The sequence below is a fragment of the Cygnus atratus genome, chromosome 5 (assembly GCF_013377495.2).
Source record: "Cygnus atratus isolate AKBS03 ecotype Queensland, Australia chromosome 5, CAtr_DNAZoo_HiC_assembly, whole genome shotgun sequence".
Taxonomy (NCBI): domain Eukaryota; kingdom Metazoa; phylum Chordata; class Aves; order Anseriformes; family Anatidae; genus Cygnus; species Cygnus atratus.
The window spans coordinates 11,689,659-11,709,732 of record NC_066366.1 but is presented as its reverse complement, the minus strand read 5'-3'; the positions used below and the strand labels follow the sequence as shown (position 1 = coordinate 11,709,732).

The 20,074-nt window shown below is 57.3% G+C and overlaps 2 protein-coding genes across 2 annotated transcripts; one reads left to right on the top strand and one right to left on the bottom strand.

Moving 5' to 3' along the window:
- The first annotated feature begins 9,531 nt into the window (after nucleotides 1-9,531).
- Nucleotides 9,532-10,498, top strand: LRRC55 (leucine rich repeat containing 55). The gene is made up of 2 exons (XM_035550382.1): nucleotides 9,532-10,177; nucleotides 10,263-10,498. The coding sequence occupies exons 1-2, from the start codon at nucleotides 9,532-9,534 to the stop codon at nucleotides 10,496-10,498; spliced, it is 882 nt and encodes a 293-aa protein (XP_035406275.1).
- Nucleotides 10,499-16,577: 6,079 nt separating this feature from the next.
- APLNR (apelin receptor) lies at nucleotides 16,578-18,000 on the bottom strand. The gene has a single exon (XM_035550355.1). It carries the CDS (start codon nucleotides 17,928-17,930, stop codon nucleotides 16,818-16,820), a length of 1,113 nt encoding a protein of 370 aa, XP_035406248.1. The 5' UTR covers nucleotides 17,931-18,000; the 3' UTR covers nucleotides 16,578-16,817.
- Between the last annotated feature and the right edge of the window lie 2,074 nt (nucleotides 18,001-20,074).

Sequence of the window (20,074 nt, the reverse complement as noted above, 5' to 3'; positions counted from 1 at the left end):
TAAAGTTCTGTTGCATTAAACATTCCGTCAGTGCTTGTCTCTCTCTTTTCCCTTGCTATCGGGGATGGTGCTGGCTGTAGCTGGTGACTGTAGCCAGTGTGCTTTGAGGTCTTTGAGGCTGATGGCTGTGGTTTGTGTGCGTATTTAGAGACATCCTGCTCTCTTACACGCTTCCTCAGCTTACTTGCAGAATCTTTCACAAGAAAGCTATGAAATTGCTGTAGAGAAGATTAAAAATTTTAAATCAACACAGGGGAATCATGAGTTTTGTAACTCATTTGGTAGAATACTTATGTATTTAACAATGTTTCTATCAGCAGGTATCTTTTGACCCTGTATTCTTGTGATCTGTTGCTACTGAGCCAGAATCTTTTTTTTCTTTAGCTAGAGAAGTCTGTTCAGACAGCTTAAACCCTTGACAGGACATTTAGGCTTTCTTTGTCTCTTTTTCTTTCTAAAGGAAAAATAGAGCCTCAGCTAAGTTCTTGGTGCTGTCTTCCTAGGAAGGTTGAGGGTATAGTCTTGCAGACTATAGGTAGATTTAATCTGCAGTTCTCACTTGGAAAAGGGTAAGCAGCAAAGGACTGTATTCATAGCACTTGCCAAGTGCCCCCTGCCTGTGCATGCCCTGAGGTGTGCTCGGTGGTGGCAGGCTGCCTGCAGTGCAGCCAGAGGCCCTGGGAAGTGGTTGCCTAGGGACTGCTGCAGTGTGCTGGGGCAGCTGCAGAGCATCCTGAGGTCCTGCAGTGCTGTGCAGGGCCAGCTGCGGCTCCATGCAGTCGTCTCAGTTGCCCCTACGGCCCTCGTAGGGTTTGTCCTCAATCATGTTCAAAAATCATTTCAGGTAGTTTGACCTTACTGCGTGTAGCAATGAGGAAGATGCTTGGGTGAAAAGGGAAAGCCCCTGATTTAAAGTCAAGTCCCACAATCGCCATAATAACCACTATTCCTTCTCATTTCTTCAGTTCTTCTCCTCTTGGGCTGTGTTTATGAGCACCAGAACCTCTGTAATTAAGTAATGCATTGTGTTGCTTTGGGATCCCTTGTGCATCAGGCTAGCAGGTGCAGAGCTGGGGTTTCTTTCTGCAAACAATCAGGGTGGTGTGTCCCAAACCCTCACTAGTGCAGCCCTGTGCTGTCCTAGCACCAGACCAGGGGCACACAATCTCCTTGCCACTGACCTCACAGGGGCAGGTGCCTGAGAGTAAATACAGAAATGTGGCCACAGACTGGTTAAGAGCTGTTTAGGCCTGCCTACAAGTGTTCGAAGGAGGTTTTGAGCTGGTCAGTGTGGTTTTGAGGGGCTCTATAGCAGGTGTGGGGTGGTTTCAATCAGTTCAGAAGAGTTTTCAAGTGGTATGATAGAACAGGATTACAGGTGGTTAGAGATCTATCAAAAGCTCTGGTTTTGAGCGCTGCAGAGCTCTTGCCTGTGGTTGAGACTCACAAGAGTGAGCGAGCAAAGCTTTGTAGTGTTTAAAGGCTGTTTAAAGCTGCTCACCAGGAGCTCCCTCCTGGCTTCTAGGTTGCCCTAGGACCTCTGGATTCCCCAAGCTTTTCTGGTTCCTCTTGGGTTCTTTGCGTCACTCTGGGTGCCTGTGGGTCTCGCAGTGAGTCTCGCCTTTCTGGCCAGCCTGTTGGCTTTCTGAGGTGCCTTCAGGGTCCCTGTGGTGTCCCTGAGCTTTCTTGTTCTCCACAGCCCATCTGGGACTCTCTCATGTTCCCTAGGCTCTGTCAGGCTATTTCAGGCTCCTCTGAGCACAGATCCAGGCTATCCCCTGCCAGCTGGCCTCTGTCCCTGTAGTGGGTTTACGTGGCAAGGTTTTGGTAGCAGGGGACCATAGGGGTGGCTTCTGTGAGAAGGATCTAGAAGCTGCCCCATGTTTGGTAAGGGCCCCACTGCTGACCAGAGCTGAGCCAATAAGTGATGTTGTTTGCGCCTCTGTGAGAGCATATTTAAGACAGGGGAAAAAAAAAACGCTGCGCCACACAGCAGCTGGGAGAGTGAGAGGAGTGAGGAACGGCCTTGCAGGCACCAAGGTCAGTGAAGAAGGAGGGGGAGAGGTGCTCCAGGCACCAGAGCAGAAATCCCCTGCGGCCTGTGGTGAGGACCATGGTGAAGCAGGCTGTCCCCCTGCAGCCCATGGAGTACCACGGTGGAGCAGGGTTCCACCCTGCAGCCGTGGAGGAGACCACGGTGGAGCAGGTGGACCTGCACTGACGGAGGCTGCGGCCCGTGGAAGACCCCTGCCGGAGCAGATTCCGGGCCGGACCTGTAGCCCATGGAGAGGAGCCCACGCAGGAGCAGGTGACCTGGCAGGAGCTGCTGCCCGTGGGGGATCCAGGTTGGAGCAGTTCGCTCCTGAGGGATGGACCCTGTGGTACGGACCCATATCTGGAGCAGTTCTTGAAGAGCTGCTGCCTGTGGGCAGCCCACGCCGGATTAGTTCGGCAAGGACTGCATCCTGTGGGAGGGACCCCACAGCACAGGGGACGAGAGTGACCGAGAAGGAGCAGCAGAGAAGAAGCGCTATAGACTGACCATAACCCCCATTCCCCCGCGCCGCGCAGGGGGAGGAGGTGGAAGAGGGTGGATGGGGGGGAAGGTGCTTTTGGTTTCTTTCCTTTGTTTCTCGCTTGTCTAGCTTGTTAGTAATAGGTAATAAATCTTACTATCTCCCTATGCTGAGTCTGTTTTGCCCATCACAATAATTACTGCGCGATCTCTTCGTCCTTATCTCAACCCTTGAGCCCTTTTCATCGTATTTTCTCCCCGTTCCTCTTTCAGGAGGGGGAGTGAGAGAGCGGTTGTGGTGGAGCTCGGCCGCCCACCTGAGTAAAACCACCATAGTCCCTCATGGGTTTTCTGGGATTTAACGTGTTTGGGGTCAAACTGGCTTTGTTTGAGCCTGAACCCTGTGCCAGAGCAAGCAGTGCCCATAGAGCCGCAGACTTGACGTTCCGGTGATGAGCAGAAAGTTCACAGGAGGGCCCTTGCCAAAACCACAGCTGCTGTCAGAGCATTTCCACTCCAGGATGGGTAATCGATAAAATCATGAAGCCATTTCGGAGCCCTGCCAGGCTGTGAAGGGTCCTTGGGGCGTCCGGTTCCCTGCGCAGCCCCAGCTCAGGCATCAGGCTGGTGCTGCTGGCCTGAGGCTGGGGCAAAGTCCCTCACAGACAAAGCCAGCCTGGCCACAACAGGCTCTAGAAAGCAATTTTTTTTTTTTCCAGGCTGACTGCTGAGTAATTGACCAGAGCATGGTCCCTGGTGTCACCACAGCAGACGCAGGGCTCTGGAGCTCAGGATATGAGCTGAGAGTCAGAACTGAATTATGGAGGGGAAAAAAGTATGTGTTTTCCGTGATGAGAGCTGTGCTGGGCCCAGAGTGACCAGGAAGCTTAAGCAGATTTGTGCTTAATTAATCTAAGCTCTCTGCTTGGCTCCATAGTGGTGCTCCCAGTAATGGGAGAGAGAGCAGGCCATGGGCCTGGTCCCGTCCTGGGGGCTGCCCTGACCCTGGGAGGGCCCTGGGGCACTGCTGCTGACCACAGGAAGGAATGGAAAGGTGAAAGCGTGAGATATCTGGGAGAGGATCTATATTTAATGGTGGTAAAACCAATATGAACATTCTCCGTAACAAATACACGGCCAAAAACGAGAGTAAAAAGACATTGGGAACTGGGGCTCAGAAATATAGAAACCCTCATCAATATACAACTCACAATGAAAGAGCTGTGAAGAAAAATCTTGTCATCCAAGATCTGGATGCCTCCTCCTGGAAGAGGTCCTGCCTGGATCTGTAGTGCATGAACACCCTTCAGCTCCAGGTAGTAATTCCTACATCACTCAGGAGGATTGGCGCTGAGTCTGCACAACCAGCTTCTGGCCATGCACGTTAGAAGGTCCTTTCATCATTAAAAGGAGAAAATATCTCGTAAAAGGAGAAAATATCTCCTGTACCTGTCATCTCTTGATGCGTGTGCAAACTCCAGAGCCCCTCACTGAGGAGTCCTGCTTGTCAGATGTGTCCTGTATCCACGTTGTGTTTTCCTTCTTTCGGAGCAGCCAGCATCTGTAATGTCTCTTCATTTAATCAGGATTTCTTCAGCCTTTGAGAAGAAAAGAGATTTAATCTACCCAAGCTGTTGACGGTTGACCGTGTCATTGTGCAGCCAGATACACACAAAAAAAAAAAAAAAAAAAAAAGGACAAAAAAGCAGCTAGCATTTTTTATTATTATTTTATTTTTGGTTTGGCGTTTTTTGTCCTGGTGTCATGTGGTCTGTTATCCAGCTCTTTCTACTCCAGCAAGCAGAGCCCAGGGAGGCTTGAGGCTCTGGGCCAAGGCAGCCTCTGCTTCGTGACGTCCTTCACCACAGCCTCTGCAGGAGGCAGGTGGGGTGCCCGAGCATCTCACAGGGCAGCTGTGTGCTGTCTCCCAGGTCATTCTCACCCAGGTGCCACCGCTTGTCCACCTGGATCCACCAGCATCTGTCCTCCACAGCACATAGCACACGTTGGGGCTTACAGTGCCGGCGATCCCTCCACCTCCAGCCAAAGGACCGTCCTCAGGGGGCTGGCAGAAGCCTTCCAGTGGACTCCATGGACTCCTCCAGCCCTCCTGGTCTGCATCATCTGCCATGCCACCGCTTCCGAAAGGGAAATGGCACCAGCCTACAGCATCACAGCCACTGTGCTTGCAAGGATGCTCGGGCTCCAGGGCAGGCTGCTGTTTTGCAGCTCAAGGTACCTTAAAGCTGATCCCTTGTAAATACACTCCCGTGAAAGCACCCAAGGCAGTTGCCACAAAGTGCTTGTCCTGGCTCTCGTACAAGCAGTGGCAGACCTCCAGCTCACAAACTGCTGCATCAGAAGAGCTAAGGCCGTTTCTCAGCTGTTTTGAAGCCACGCTAATAGTTCCTGTGTAATCTTGGGTGAAATTTTACACCCCATCTCCTCCAGCTCCTTTCTGCATTCCTCATTTAAGAGCCAAAAGAGGAACTTGGGCAAAAGTGTGGAAGAGGATGAGGCTGCTCAGGGTGATTTCCACTGCTCCTGGGACTGGGAGCACAGCTCAGCCTGGGGTCAGCTGAAGGAAAAGCAGAGTTCATCAAAGCCACCAGTCACCAACAGGAGCCTCTCCAGGCCTCTCCAGCTGCCCCAGCATCTTGGCAATGAGGTTGGCCAAGCTTGTCCTGCTGGTCAGGAGGTTGCTCTCCCAGCAGTAGATGTAGAAGACACGGTCAAACTCCACAAACACTTTGCCTGACACCCAGTCCAGTATGAGCTTCCTGGCTGACATCATCTTGCCCAGGCCCACAGTTCCCAGGAACATGACGACTATGTGGGTACAGCCATCTGGGCTGGTCTTGAAGAGGCATAGCAGCAGTGGAGTAGCTGTTTTGCTCCTTCGGGATCTCCGTGTACCTCCATTCCCATGGCCACAACCTTGTCCTCCCATTGTTCTTCGTCGTGGTGCTTGTTGGCAGTCACCAGCTATGAGGACCTGGTGTTCAGGTTCACTCCATCACCGACCTGGGTGTTTTGGTCCTTTATCCATCTGTAAGCATGACATATCTATTTGTTTGTTTGTTTGTTTGTAAGTATTCCGGTAATCTGAAATGGTGAGAGGCCACTTTATGCACCTGTGGACCATGAGGCGAGCCCCACAGGTGCCCCCCTAGCAGAGGAGCAGACCCCGGGGATGGAAGAGAAAGGGGTCTTGGTTGGCTGCACCGTGGGGCCCCCCACATGCCCTGTAGGCCTCCTTGTGAAAACACATCCCATTTAAAAAAAAAAAAAAAAAAGTCCTGTCTCCACCAGAAGCCCATCAAGATCACAGCCAGCAAGGCTGCTTCAGCCCCTGTGGGACCAAAATAGCTGAGGCTGGGCCAGGTGGAGGTGCTGTTAAGATGGCCTTTGCTCACATCAAAGGTTTTGGTCAAACAAAAAAAAGCTTCAAAAGCCCAGGTAGCCTCAGGGTGACAGACCTGTGGTGCAGCAGGGTCTGCCCAGTTGCTGCCAGGTGGTGGGGCAGAGTGAGGAGCAGCCCCAGGGGGCTGAAATTCAGGTTAAACCCAGGCTGCAATCTCCTCTGAGCAATTTGCACACTCCCGGCAATGAGCAATAGCCGTGCTGTTTTGTCGGCATGGGAAGGAAGTAGGTAAGGACAGCCCGTGAAGGAAAACCATACACATCCTTACAGAAGCCACGTCCTTTGCAGCACGAAGACAAATCCCACGAGAGCGAAACCTGCTTAACCGATTACAAAGCGTTTGGAAGTTGTAAAATCCTACCTTGGCACGAATGTGCTGCATTCGGCTCAGAAAGCAGATTTGGGTTTTGGCTCTCTGCCACCAGCTGGTAATTACAAAGAGTGTCAGCCAAACTAAAAATGTATCTTGGATGGAAAGAGACCCAAAACAAAGTCAAATAAAGCCCTTTGTAAGTGCTGCTGCCAGGATCCTGGCAAGCTCCGATCTTCCTGAGCCTTACCAGTCCTACAGTGATGGCACTCAGACCGGGTTGACTTAGTGTAAGCACATTAATGGCTGCAGAGTAGTTAAAAAATAATAATTAAGGATCTGTCTGGTATATTGAGAATGGTGCCGAGGAAACTGGAAGTCAGTTCTACTCCATGTTGATTTTATTACTTAAATACCCGCAGCACAAGAGCTGGGCATGTCCTGTGAGCAGTGAGGGAGCTGATATTCGGTGGTTCCCATGAGAGAGATAAAGCCCAGTCTGAATATAAGGCAAATTTACTGAGCTGGGCTGTCCAAAGCCAGGGGACAGTCCCTGTCTAAGGGACTGGGGTGAGCCTGGCCAGTGGCTGTGCAGAGCTGGATGCATGGGGCAGCCCAAACTGCTCCCTTACTGCTGTTGCCTCCCAAAAAATATAGGAAGGGAGAAAAGCATCATCTGGAGCAGTCATCTGAAAAGTCAGCACTCTTCTGCTTGTGGTTTTGTACCAGAAATGCTCTTTTTATGGGGCTGGACATCACAGGGGCACCCACCCATGGGTGACCTGGTAATGAGCAGGAGGGCAGCCCTAGGTGTTTCCTAGCCCCAGAGGAGAGGGAGGAGGTGATCACATCAACCCCCAGCTCCAGGAGAGCAGATTGCATCTCCTTCAGGGGTGCTCATAACCATCTCGGTGGTCCACAGCACCTTCGTGACATCCCCAGCAGGCTGCTGGGCTGCAAACACCCCTTCATTTGGGGAGGGAGATGGTTGGTGGGGGGGGCCATGAGCCAAGCTCTGATGCTTGGCCTTGAGGGCCATTAGAAATGAGCCCTGGTCGGGCTTATTTGCTCATTTATTTGCTGCAAATGCAGCCATAAATGGTGTACTAATAGATCCTCTGGAAGAGATTTGCAGCCAGGCATGGGTCTTATCTCTAATTACGTGTCTGGCTGAGCTGCATCTGGCTCCAGGGACGTCTGGGTGTATTTGGTTCCTGGAGCTCCTCTTGAAGCCCGCTGGGACCCTGGTCTACGAGAGGAGCCAATTAATACCCACCCCGGGGAGAGGCAGCCACGGCTGTGTGCCGTCTGGCTGCGGGCTGCCATGGCTAGGAGGATCTGTCCCACGGGGAACAAACAGCCCCCGCCGTCTGGGCGATGCCACCAGGCCAAAATAGGGAAAAATTGGGTCGATCAGGCTGGCATTTTCAGCTGGGATGGAGGCAGCTCCACAAAAACAGTGGGAGAAAGCTGGAAAAGAGAGGGAAGGAAATACAGGCAGGCTCGGTTTTGAAAGTGCCTCCTTTCCCAAATGTCATGCCCGTGTTATCGCAATGTTTCCAATGTTTCCAGAGCATCCTTTTGTTCCAAAAGGTTCATTTGCATTTAAAGAAGCCAGCTGCAAGGGGTGGGGGGGTTGTGGGGGACGTCGCCAGGCGCACTAAAGATGGCTTTGCCCCCTCCCCGTATAAAATGAGCAGAGAACCAGAAATCATTGCTTCACATGGAGCAAAAACAATCAGCTGCGACTCGAGGTGTTTTCCAGGTCTGCAAACAAACAAACAAACAAAAGAAACAAAAACAACCCAACATTTCAGTTGGGTGCAGTCGCTCCTGGTTTGCTCTGGACCACCTCGTTTTCCCCTCCTGCTGACATGTATTTGGTTTCTGATTTCAGAGCCTGGCAAACCCTGATTCACCCCATCCCACGGGGGGTGCTCCCTGGGGCTGGGGGGTGCAATGAGGGCAGCCAGTGGGCTGGGGACCAGCCGAGCCCCCCCATGGGTGATGGGATGCCACCCGCTGCCCCTCATCCTGCTCCGTCCCCCCGGGTGGGGTGTCCCCGGAGCGGGGGCATTGCTCTCCTCCACTGTCTCCATCGCTCTGGCGGCTCCGCATCCCGCTCTCCTGTTGCTCAGAGATGTGGAGGCAGTTGCTAAGAGACACCGAAACGTCAGTATCTGGCCCTCAAGGAAAAAAAAAAAAAAAAAAAAAAAGAAAGAAAAAAAAACGAGAGACAGAGAAAGAGAGAGACAAGGGAGGACGAGGAGGAGGAGGGGAGGAAGGAGGTGGGGAAAGACCTGCTCCAATTGCCAGGCTCGGCAGCAGCCTTGGCTGCGGCTGCAGAAGCCACTTGCCCAACTTGGTGGCCACCCGAGGACCCCTGCCTGACCACCCAGGCCCAGCGGCTCCGGGGAGCTGAGCCTGCTTTGTCCCCCAGGCAGCGTGAGTATCCTGGGGACCCCGACGTCCCCCAGCACCACCGGAGGAATCGGCAACCATGGCGGGGAAGGGGTGGGGGGGCGGCTGGGGCGGCAATTTCTACGGCAAAAGCGGCTGAGGCGGGGAAAAGATGGAGCTGGGGAGAGCACAGGCGCTCGGGGCGAGGGAGGAAGGAGCAAAGATGGCCAGGCAGCGGGGAGCGAGAGCAGGCCAGGCAGCAGGGCCGCCTGGGCAAGGGATGCTGTGGCGGAGGGAGGGCCAGGCATGGGGATGAGGTTATCTCTGCGGGGGCCAGGCAAGAAGGGTGTCCCCAGCAGCGGGCAGAGCTGACGGTGACGGCTGGTACGCCCCTGGCTCTGCCCACCGCCTGCCAGGATGAGCAAAGCGAAGCCGGTGGGGTCGGGGCCCTCTTTGTGCTTAAAGGCTCTGCTGGCAGAGGCACGGTGGGGGCTCGGGGGTGGTGTGGATGCCCTGTGAGCCACAACCCACCCGGCAGGGCTTACTGCTAGCTTGGGTTTCTCTCACCCCTCTTTTCCACAGGCAGCTGAGAACGGACTGACACCAGCCCTGTGCTGGGGGGGGACACGGTGGGCCCCCCGAATGTCTCCGGGACACCCCAAGCATTGCTTGGCTAGCTCAGAGCCCACCTCTGCTCCCCAAATCTTCCTCGGCCACCACCAGCAGCCCTCGGTGTGAGCGGAGGGGTGCCCCCCCCGGGATGGTCCCCACCAGGCTGTGACGGGCAGAGGATGCCGCTGCAGTGCGGCCGGCGGGCTGTCCCCGCGCTGAGGCCCACTGGCCGCCCCGTTCCCCGCGGCATGGCACTTGCTGGGCTCTGAGATGGGCCCAGGGGCTGGCCGCCGGCCCGCCATGCTGCTGGGCCCCTGGGTGGTGGCGGCAGCGGCGGTGGTGGCGGCGGCGGGCGCCGGGGCGGGCTGCCCGGTGCTGTGCACGTGTCGCGGGCAGGCGGTGGACTGCAGCGGGCAGCGGCTCTTCTCGGTGCCCGCCGAGCTGCCGCTGGACACCGGCAACCTCAGCCTGGCCCACAACCGCATCGCCAGCATCCCGCTGGGCTACCTGGCCTGCTACGCCCAGTTGCGCGTCCTCGACCTCCGCAACAACTCGCTGGAGACCCTGCCCACCAGGCTTTTCCTCGGGGCCCGGCGCCTGACCCACCTGGACCTGAGCTACAACAACTTCAGCCTGGTGACAGCCGACATGTTCCTGGAGGCTAGCGAGCTGCTGCGCCTCGACCTCAGCCACAACCCCTGGCTGTGCAAGGTGCACCCCAAGGCGTTCCGGGGGCTGGCGCAGCTGCGGGAGCTGGACCTCAGCTACGGGGGGCTGTCGGCGCTCAGCCTTGATGCCCTGGAGGGGCTGACGGGGCTGGTCACCCTGCGGATCGGCGGCAACCCCTGGGTGTGTGGCTGTGCCATGGAGCCCTTCCTCAAATGGCTGAAGAGCCGCATCCAGCTCTGCGCCTCAGGTAGGTGGCCCCGTTCCCCACCGTGTCCCCCCCTACCCCCCCAATTTATGGCATCCCCGGCCCATGACGCTGCTCCCCTTGTCAGATTCACAGCTGGCCAAGTGCCAGGCCCCCCTCGAGGTGAAAGGGGTCCCCCTCTTCTCCCTGACGGAGGAGAGCTTCAAGGCCTGCCACCTCACCCTGACCCTGGACGACTATCTCTTCATCGCCTTTGTGGGCTTCGTGGTCTCCATCGCCTCGGTGGCCACCAACTTCCTGCTGGGCATCACGGCCAACTGTTGCCACCGCTGGAGCAAAGCCAGCGAGGACGAGGAGGTTTAGGTATGGCCAGGGAGGCTGGGACGGGGGGCTCGCCCCCGTTGCCCCCAGCCACCCCTAGCCTCCCCCGCTCCCCACCCCGGCCCCCCACCGCCTGGTGGGGACGCTGGACTGTGCCTTGTCCTTGTCCCCTCCTGCTGTCCCCGATGCCTGGCTGTGGTGGGGAGACTGGGGGACGGTTCCCCTCTTCTTTTGCCCAGAAATGGGGAATTTTCACCCCAGCTGGTGCCCCCCCCCCAGGACCGCCACCACTGCCATGAACCCCAGCGGCGCTTGGAGCCCCCCCAGCTCCTGGGGCCGGTGGAGGCGGTGGCACAGGGGGCACACGGGGGGGGGGGGAGGTTCCTGGGGCCAGGAGCCTCCACGCGGTGCCAGTCTGTGGGAGATGGAGCAGGGGCTGTAGCTGGGGAGGGAGGGACCTCCATTTGGGAGAGAGACCCCCCCAAAAGCAGCGTGTGCCTTGGGGGATGCCCGCACCCACTGCCTTGGGGAGAAAAACATGGAAATCCTCACTTTCACCCCATAAACAGCACTGGTGGAGCAAGAGCCCGGCAGCCTCCAGCTCCCTGAACCCTGCCCGTGCTCTGCAACCTTGCCAAAATGTGGGGGCCAAGCCCAGGACATGGCACTGCCACCCAGCTCAGTGCCACCGCCCGCTGGGGAACAGACCTGCGCCTCGCTGGTGACCCTGGCCACTGCTCGGATTCACAGACAGCCCCAGGGCCATCGTTCCTGGTGGTGGGACAAGAGTTGAAGCCCCATGAGCAGCTCCCGGGCATGGCTTTCACCAGCCACCTTTTTGCTCCTTTCCCTCCTCCTCCTAAGTTTTGCACAGGTTCAGGCCCATTCCAGGTGCCAGATGGCTTGGGGAACCTGTCCTGATTTCATCATTAGGAGGCAAAAGGAACTCCAAAGGAAAAAAAAAAAAAAAAAGGAAGAAAAAATAAAGCCAACAGCCCCTCTGCCCAGCCAGGGTGGCCACTGCTCCCACGTGCGTTTTACACCGTCTTTGTGGCCGTTCCTGCAGCATGTAGGGCTGAGGACTACTGCCTCCACCCCAGCTGTAAAACCCCTGTGGTCACATAGCACTTTGCTGCCAAGAAGCATTTGCTCCCATCCTTGGCCTCCCGGGGTGGGTTTTGCTTGGGAAAGCCCCCCCCCTTGCCCCTTCCCTGGGGCTGCTTGCCTGCCGGATGCATCCCGAGGAGGGGCCTCCCATGAGCTGTTTTATTTTCTTACCGTGTTTCCATGCGTGTAGCTGGAGTGTAGATGCACAGTTTAAAAACAAACCAAACAAAAAAAAAAAGAAAAGAAAAAAAAAAAGAGAGACAAGAAAAACGGGGAAAAATAAGGCAATGTGCTGGCTTGATGACTCCACCCCCAGCACCGAGTATCTCCCCGGCGCCGGGAGCCCTGATAGCAGCGTGAAGGCAGAAGGCTGGGTGCAAATCACAGCGGTCCCTGTAGCAGAACCCCGCAGGGATGTGGCCTTGCGCAGGCTCCCAGCCCCCTCGCCATGTCCTGCACTGATCCGGGGGATGTGAGAGTCCTGCAGTGGGCAGCCCTGAGCCATGCCGAGGAGAGATGGGGCCACGGTCAGGCTGTACCCGTGGTGGGGTTGCACCCACAGCAAGGCTGGATCCCTGGCAGGTTTGCACCCACAAAGCCCAGGCCCACAGGAGAGCAGAGCCCACCGATGTTGCCTCCTGGGATGGAGGCACTGGGGGTCCCTTTTTTCTTTTTGGTGTCTGCCCCTGCCCCACCAGAACAGCCTCTGGATACCAAGGACAAAATATGTGTTTCCCCCAGCAGTTCCTGACCCTGTTATTGGGTGACGGAGGAGAAAGTGCGAATTCAAAGCTCCCCAGCATCCTTGAATTCATCCAGACCAATTTTCTGCCTTTCTGAAGCAAAAGGGCCTTCCCTCGTGCTTTGCTGCCCTGCGTGGGGAGGGCAGGGACCTGCCTGAGGGTGCCAGCCCCCACGCCAGGTGCCCCCACACCACAGCCACGTCCAGTCCTGCAGCGAGCTGGGGAGCGCCCAGGCATGGAGGCAGCCGCCCTGCCCTCCTGTTGTCCTCTCCTTCCCTCAGCCATACCCTCATCCTTTCTTCTTTTTCCTTTCCTTTCCTTTCCTTTCCTTTCCTTTCCTTTCCTTTCCTTTCCTTTCCTTTCCTTTCCTTTCCTTTCCTTTCCTTTCCTTTCCTTTCCCTCTTCTCCTCTCTTCTCCTCTCTTCTCCTCTCTTCTCCTCTCTTCTCCTCTCTTCTCTTCTCTTCTCTTCTCTTCTCTTCTCTTCTCTTCTCTTCTCTTCTCTTCTCTTCTCTTCTCTTCTCTTCTCTTCTCTTCTCTTCTCTTTTCTCTTCCTTTCTCTCTCTCTTTCCTCCTTTTCCCCTTTCTTTCCCCCTTCCCCACACTAAGGCAAGCGCTGCTGGATGGGGAAGGCGAAGTGGGAAACGCCAAGTTCAAACCCCCCCGGTCTTTGTACGGAGCACATTTTATAAACGTGTACTTTTGTAACAGTGAGCACTTTTTCAGAGCTGAACCTCAACAATAAAGAACACCAGTGCAGCCTGTCTTGGGGCTGGGGCGGGGGGCACGTGAGCGCAGTGCCGGGGACATGGGCGCGCAGCGGGGACGCGCAGGACCGGCCGGGAAGGAGGTGGAAAACAACCTGCAGAAGGCATCAGCCGTGTTTTCCCCTCCTGGAGCTTCCTGTTATTCCTCCGGCAGCACCTCCCAGCGCGGCGGGGCCCAGCTGCTGGCGGCCAGGTCACCGTGGTGTCACCCGGCTCCCCGGGGCGGCCAGGGCCCCTCGCACGGGGGCCGCGGGGCTGTTCCTATGGGCTGGAGCCCAGAGGTCGGGCAGCAGCTGTGTTGTGTCCTGCCGGCACGCGTGGCCCTGGGGACGGGGCTGGGGCAGCTGCCAGACGATGGCAGCCCCGGTGCTGCCATAGCTCCCCCATTCCCACCCCCAGCCATGCACGTCGGGGGGACGGGGGGACAGGAACATCCTGCTCACCTGACTGAGCCACCGCAGGGTGCCCCATTTCTCCATCCCTCCTTCCATCCATCCATACAACCATCTACCCACCCACTCCAGCCAGCCATCTGTCCATCCGTCTTTCCATCCAGCCCTCCATCCTGCCATGCACACATCCATCCCTCCCTCCCTCCCTCCCTCCCTCCCTCCATCCCCCCTTCCACGTACCCCACCCACACCTCCCTTCCCAAGCCTCACCCCAACACCCCCATTTTTGTTCCACCCATCTGTCTCCACCCCTCTTTCCCTCCTCTTCCTCCCTCCCTCCATCTCCTACCCACACCAGGAGCTGGGGGTCCAACCAGACCCTCCAAGCCTGTCACCCCTTAGCTGGCTGAAGGCACATGGGCTGCTGGAAACATGGGGGAAAAAAAAAAAGAAAAAAAAAGTCTCCTTCAATTTCAACCTATTTTAACCCCTTTAAGCCCATCCCCTCATTATTTATAGTCTAAACTCTGCCTTTCCAAGGTCCACGGAGCTTTCCACAAACACCTGAAGCTCTTTCTTCTCCTAACACACACAAACTGGTGAAGGGCTGCCAAGGGCTCTCCAGGGCTCGCTGCCCAACATGGGGACAGATTTTGGGTGGGTAGCCCAGGGACTCGTGTGCTGGAGACACAAGAGGGCAGTGAATGACTGAAATCTCCCCCCTTGCTCTCCCCTCTGGGGCTGAGCAGAGGAAAGCAGACGTTTCTCACCCAATAATTATTTTCTCAGTTATTTCTGAGCTGCGAGGTCTGTCGAAACCTCCTCTGCCCAACGTGTAAGCCGAGTTTTGACAAATTTATGTGTTTCCAGCACAAACTGGGGCTGCACCCCGCCTTGCCACGGCACCGGACCCCCTGCATCAAGGACCATTGGTGATGTGGGGACCCCTCCACACCACCGTTTGCTTTGGGGAGGAAAGCGTGAAAGTGTAAACAAGGAGGTAACTTCAAAGGCAAGCTGGCCTCACGGGACACCTGGGGACATCAGCCCGGCTCGGCACGCTGTGAAATTATTTTTGCACCTCCGGTGGGACGCGGAGCTGGGAGCTGGGAGCTGGGAGCTGGGAGCTGGGAGCTGGGAGCTGGAGCTGAGCCTCCCGTCCTGGGCTGGGAGGCTCCTGGGTCTCCTGTCCCTATCTGTGTTGGCTTCTCCATCGCACCTATCTCCCTGTGCAGACTGACCTTGTTCCAGTGCCACATCCCCACTGTGCCCATGTCCCCACCGGGGCCATCCACTTCACGCTGGAGCCCTGCGGCCAGCCAGACCCCCACAGCAAGGCACAGCATTGCTTCTCAAGGCGCCCAGCGCACCCAAATTCACCCCCAGCTCCTCAGCGTGCCCATTTTTTTCCCGAGGATGCTCCCGGCCGTGGCAGGGATTTGGCAGGGCTCCCCACCCCCCTCCATCCCCTCTATCTTCCCTCCTCATCTTTCCGCAGCCGCCTTTCCCCCCGCGCTGCCGCAGGAAGGCAACACCTTCCTTATCTCCTTCCGACCGTTGGTCCGGACCCGCTGCCCCTTCCCCCCCTCTCCGGCCTTGTTTTTCTGAAGTGTCCCTGCATTTCCCCCCAGAGACTCCTCGGCCCAGCATTTCCCTCCTCCGAGGGAAAAGGGAAATCTCCAACAGCCGGATAGAAAGTCCGCAGCTCCCGTCGCCGCTGGCAAGGCGCCCCGTGTCTATTTCCGCGCCTGGCCGCCGCGCCTGGGAGGAAGCTGCCCATGCCTGGGCTACTAAAAAAACAAAATGGGGCTCCCTCTGCCCCCCTTCAGGGCCAGTTTATTTAGGGTTGGTAGCTGGGAGGATAGAGAGGGGGGTGAGGAGAAGGAAGGGTGGACGGGTGGATGGATAAGCAGGAGCCAGGATCTCTTTACCTTGCGTTTTCCAACAGGGCACCTTGACTGTAAACACCCCAAATTTCCCTTTGGGCCGTGGTCTCAGATGCAGCATTTCCAGCACCCCAACCCCCCTGGCTCTTAGCCCAAGCCAGAAACCATGGGGAAACCCCAAAAAAGCCCCAGCCAGGGTGCAAAGAGCCCCAGTAGGCTCACCTCCGTGGCTGCACCCCCTTTGCTTTTATCCAAACCAAGGCTCCCCCAGCCACCTCCCCTATTTACTGCATCGAGACAAAGGGCCGTCCCTGAGGGGTGATGAGCATGGCTCAGCTGGATCCCAAAACAAGGACAGGGCAGGCGGGAAGGTTGACCCAGCCCTCCTCCCCTCCGTGAAACAACGGGAAGCTCCGCGAGGAACCAAGTAATGATCCCGCATCCTTTCCAAGTGGGAACAAAGGCCAAGGAGACAGGATAGTTAATCGCGAGTAAATGAAGGATGTAAATAGCAAATAGGGGGAAGATTTATTTAGAGCGAAGCCTCAGGAAGCGGCTGGGGCTGGAGATGGAAACGGGAGAAGAGCGTTTTGGTGGGTCATCAAAATCCCTGGCTATCGCAGGCCATTGTCCTGCTGGCGCCACGGGAGGATGGGGAAGGGGATGGGGTCCCCAAAACACCGTCCAGACCCAAACTGGCCCCTTGCCCATGCCATGGGGGTGCTGTTGGTGCTGGCCTGGGGTGCAGGCAGTGGCCCCCGGCTGCTCGATGGCATTCGCAGCCCCAGGGGAGAACCACTCAGGGTCTATCTGGCCTCAGATAAGGAAGATAAAAACCTCAAACGGGGATTTGGGAGAACGGGACAGCTGCCTGATGCAATCAGAGCCTCCCACTGGGGCGGGCTGAGCTCCCACCCTGTGCACTGGAGGATTTTTTTTGGGGGGGGGGGAGGGATGTTCACTTGGGTCTCGCCACGCTGCGATGCGGCAAAGCAGCGCTTAGGGGTGGAAATTTTTGCATTTCCCAAAGTGTGTGGAGACACACGGCGTGCACTCAGGAATGTGGGGGGCATGGGAGGGGGCACATGGGGGGCACAGAACCCACCCAGTGTGCACATGCACGCACACACACAGCAACACAACCCCCCCCCAACCCATGCAGTCCCCCACTACCACCCTCTCCATCACCCCAGAGGGAATCGTATACTCTGCTCCTTTTTTTCGTAACCAAAATTCATTTATTTGTCACAAATCTCACAGCCGGTGCCCCTGCCCGAACCCACCCACCAGCCCGTGCCTCAGTCCCCCCCCCCACAAACATATCCCACAAGCAGGGAAGGGGCTCCCCAAAGCAAGCCAGGCTCTGGGGCACTGAGAAAAGAGGAGGGGGGGTCCCCAAAAAAAAACGCAGGGGCCGCTCCCCGAGGAGACCAGCTCAGGGGGGGTGCTGGGGTTGGAGCGGGGGGGCTCAGGCACGGAAGAGCGTCTCCTGGGTGGCGGGGTCCAGCTTGCCCCCCCCAGGCGGCCCCCCCTTGCCCCCGGGGGGGTGGCTGTGCCCCGAGGAGAAGCTGCCCGAGCGCTCGGCCCCGGGGCTGGGGGGGCGGCAGCAGAGGAGGGCGGCACAGGCCCGTCGGAAGCGAGGGTCGAAGAAGGCATAGAGGAAGGGGTTGAGGCAGCTGTTGATGTAGGCGATGCCGGTGCAGTAGGGGTGGAGGTTGTTGAGGAAGGCGTGGAGGCCGCAGGACCAGGGCAGCACCTCCAGGTCCATCAGGACGTAGAGGGTCTTCACCAGGTGGAAGGGAAGCCAGCAGCCCCCGAAAGCGGCCACCAGCACGGCGATGATGGTCAGCAGGCGCTTGCGCTTGCGGGGCCCCTCGGCCCGCTCCCGACGGAAGTGGCTGGCCACGGTGCGGGCGATGAAGAAGTAGCAGGTCAGCATGACAGCGAAGGGGGCCACGAAGCCCAGGGCGGTGGAGGACAGCCCCAGCCCCACCTCCCAGGCGCCCTCGGTGCCCGGCGAGGCCAGGCCCCCGTAGTCCATATAGCAGGTCACCTTGGCGTCCCCCCCCAGCGCGGCCGCCCGCCGCAGCACCAGGGCCGGCAGGGCCAGCAGGGCTGCCAGCACCCACAGGGCCACCGTGGCCACCAGCCCGCTCACCCGCGAGCGCAGTTTCGCCGTGGCCAGGGGCCGCACGATGGCGAGGTAGCGGTCAAAGCTCAGCCCCGTCAGGCAGAAGACGCTGGCGTACATGTTGACAAAGACCAGGTAGCTGCTCACCTTGCAGGCGGCCGTGCCGAAGGGCCAGTGGTAGCCCAGCCAGGCGTAGGCGGCCCACAGCGGCAGGGTGGCCACGAAGGTGAGGTCGGCGGCAGCCAGGTTGGCGATGAAGGTGTCGGCGGAGCGCCGCCGCTCGCGGCCACCCTTGAAGATGGTCCAAAGGACCAGCCCGTTGCCCGCCGTGCCCAGCAGGAAGACCAGCAGGTAGATGGTGGGCAGCAGGGCCAGCGAGGGGCCCCACTCCTCGTACTCGCACTCCGTCTCGTTGTCCCCGTAGGCATAGCTGTCTGCCACCTCCTCCATGCCGCCGGCCACTGGGCTCAGCTCAGCTCAGCTCATCCCCGGCGCCCTGGGCTCAGCACCGACCTCCTCCGGCCCTCTGAGCCCGGCCTGACGAATCCCACCGCGTTACCTCCCCTTCCTACCCGCCCTCCGCCCTCCTCCTCCTCCTCTGTGGGATGGGACAGGATGGGGAACCCCCGTGGGAAATTTCACAGCTCCCCCCCCACACACACACACCTCCCATCTGGCTGCCCTGGCTCCCTCCTAGGGGTCTTACCAGGCTCTCACCCAAGTGTCAAAGCGTCAGCCCGGGCGATAACCCCGCTGCCCCCCGCTGCAGGGACTCGCGGCCACCCCAGCGCCCAGGCTGGGTGCTAGGACACAGTGAAGCAGCTCCTGGGGGGCAGCAGGGGGGCACAGCCAGGCACCGCTCTGCCACCCCCCAGGGACGTGGGAATTGGATTTCACATTTCAGAGGTGGCCTTCGGCAGTTGGGGCGTCGCACCCGGGATTTCGGCATTTTGCAGCTGGGGCTTTGCACTTGGGGCTTTGCATTTGGGACCTCACAGCGGGCGTTTGGCACTTGGGATCCTACATTTTGCATCTGAGCTTTTGCCTTTCGCAAAGCTGTGGCGCAGAGGGGTCCCAAACTGCCAGGGCCCTCTTTTGAGCACTGTGGGAGCCATTTACCCAAAATCTGGAGGGGGGAATTGGCCACTTGTGTTAGTGAAGGAACATTTTGAGGCATCTTCTGCACCAGCACGGTGTAATGCAGAGCCCCCAGGGACCTCACCGTGTGGTGATCCTGTGCTGACTTTTTTGTAAGGTGGAGCAGAAAGCAGCAATGCCTGTAGATCAGCCAGAGATGAAAAATCACCTCCAAACCAAGAAACGCTGGAGGAAGCAGGACTGAGGTGCAGGACGCTGTTCCACCGAGGCTCAGCTCTCGCAGCTGCAGCTTTGGGCAGAGCCTTTGACAAGCCAAGTGTTTGCAAAACGCAGCCCAATAAGCTGCGAGCCTCTGCAGAGGCTGAGACAAGCACGGGGCTCGGCTGCTCACAGCACGGAGACGAGAGGTGCCTTTCGCCATTAAAAATCGATAAATTACCAGTTGGCGAGATTCAGAGTGAAGCGAAGGCACGCTGGGGACAGCAGCAGCGTGAACACTGAGCCAGGCACAGAAGTGACACCACCACCCCCCCGCCAGCACGGCTGGGCCCTCAAACCAGTGTTAAAACCAAAAAAAAAAAAAAGAGGGGGTGGCAAGGTAATTTGGTTGCTGAAATACAGGGCAGCCCTAAGGGGTCTCCAAAATAAGGCTGTGGGAGGAGAAGCACCAAATCTGAACCAGCTCTCAGCCCCGTGAGAACAAATGGGGGGCTTAATCAGGCTTGAAAGGGGGGCAATGAATAATAAAATATTCTGATTAGCTGGGACAGAGTCAACTTTGGAAGCCAAACGTTAACCCTGTAAGGAGCTGCTAAGGGGGAGCTGCAAAGGTCGGCATTTCGTGGAAGAATTAGAGAAAAGGCTGTTAAAATTCAATGCCTAGATATGAGGGCTGCTAACTTCATATTTTAAGTTGTTTTTTTTTAAAGAAAAAAAGGAGACAGAACCACACAAAACCCAAAGACTGATGAAGCCGTTACTTAAGACAGCTAATGAATTGAATAAAACAGGGAAATAAAAAAAATGCTAATTAGACCCTTGGTATTGCCAGAAACTGCTACAAAGGGAGATGTTCCAGCCCGGGTAATGAAGATCACTATTAATAACAATCCCCACTATTTTTGTCTTCTGTGGGTAGCACAGGAGAACAGGTAACCCTTTGCAGCCTGGCGAAGGCAATGCCTGGCCAAAAAGCAGCGGATGGGGAGGGGGCTGAGCAGTGCCCCCGCTGCTACGTCCCACCAGGGGACAGAAGGAATGTGGAGAGGGGGCCCCGGGGGGAAGGGGAAGCAGGAGGAGCTGAGCCCAGCAGAGAGTGCTCCTTGCACAGCACGTTTTCTCCTGCTGGGTGCTGGACTGGGCTCAGACGCCTGCAGCCCCACCTCCGACCCCATCAGCAGCTGCAGGTAACCTCACTCTTAGTCCCCAGGCAATAATTCACGAGGCTCAGTAGCCAGAGCTGAAGTGCTGGAGCAAATCCCACGTCCCTGCAGCAG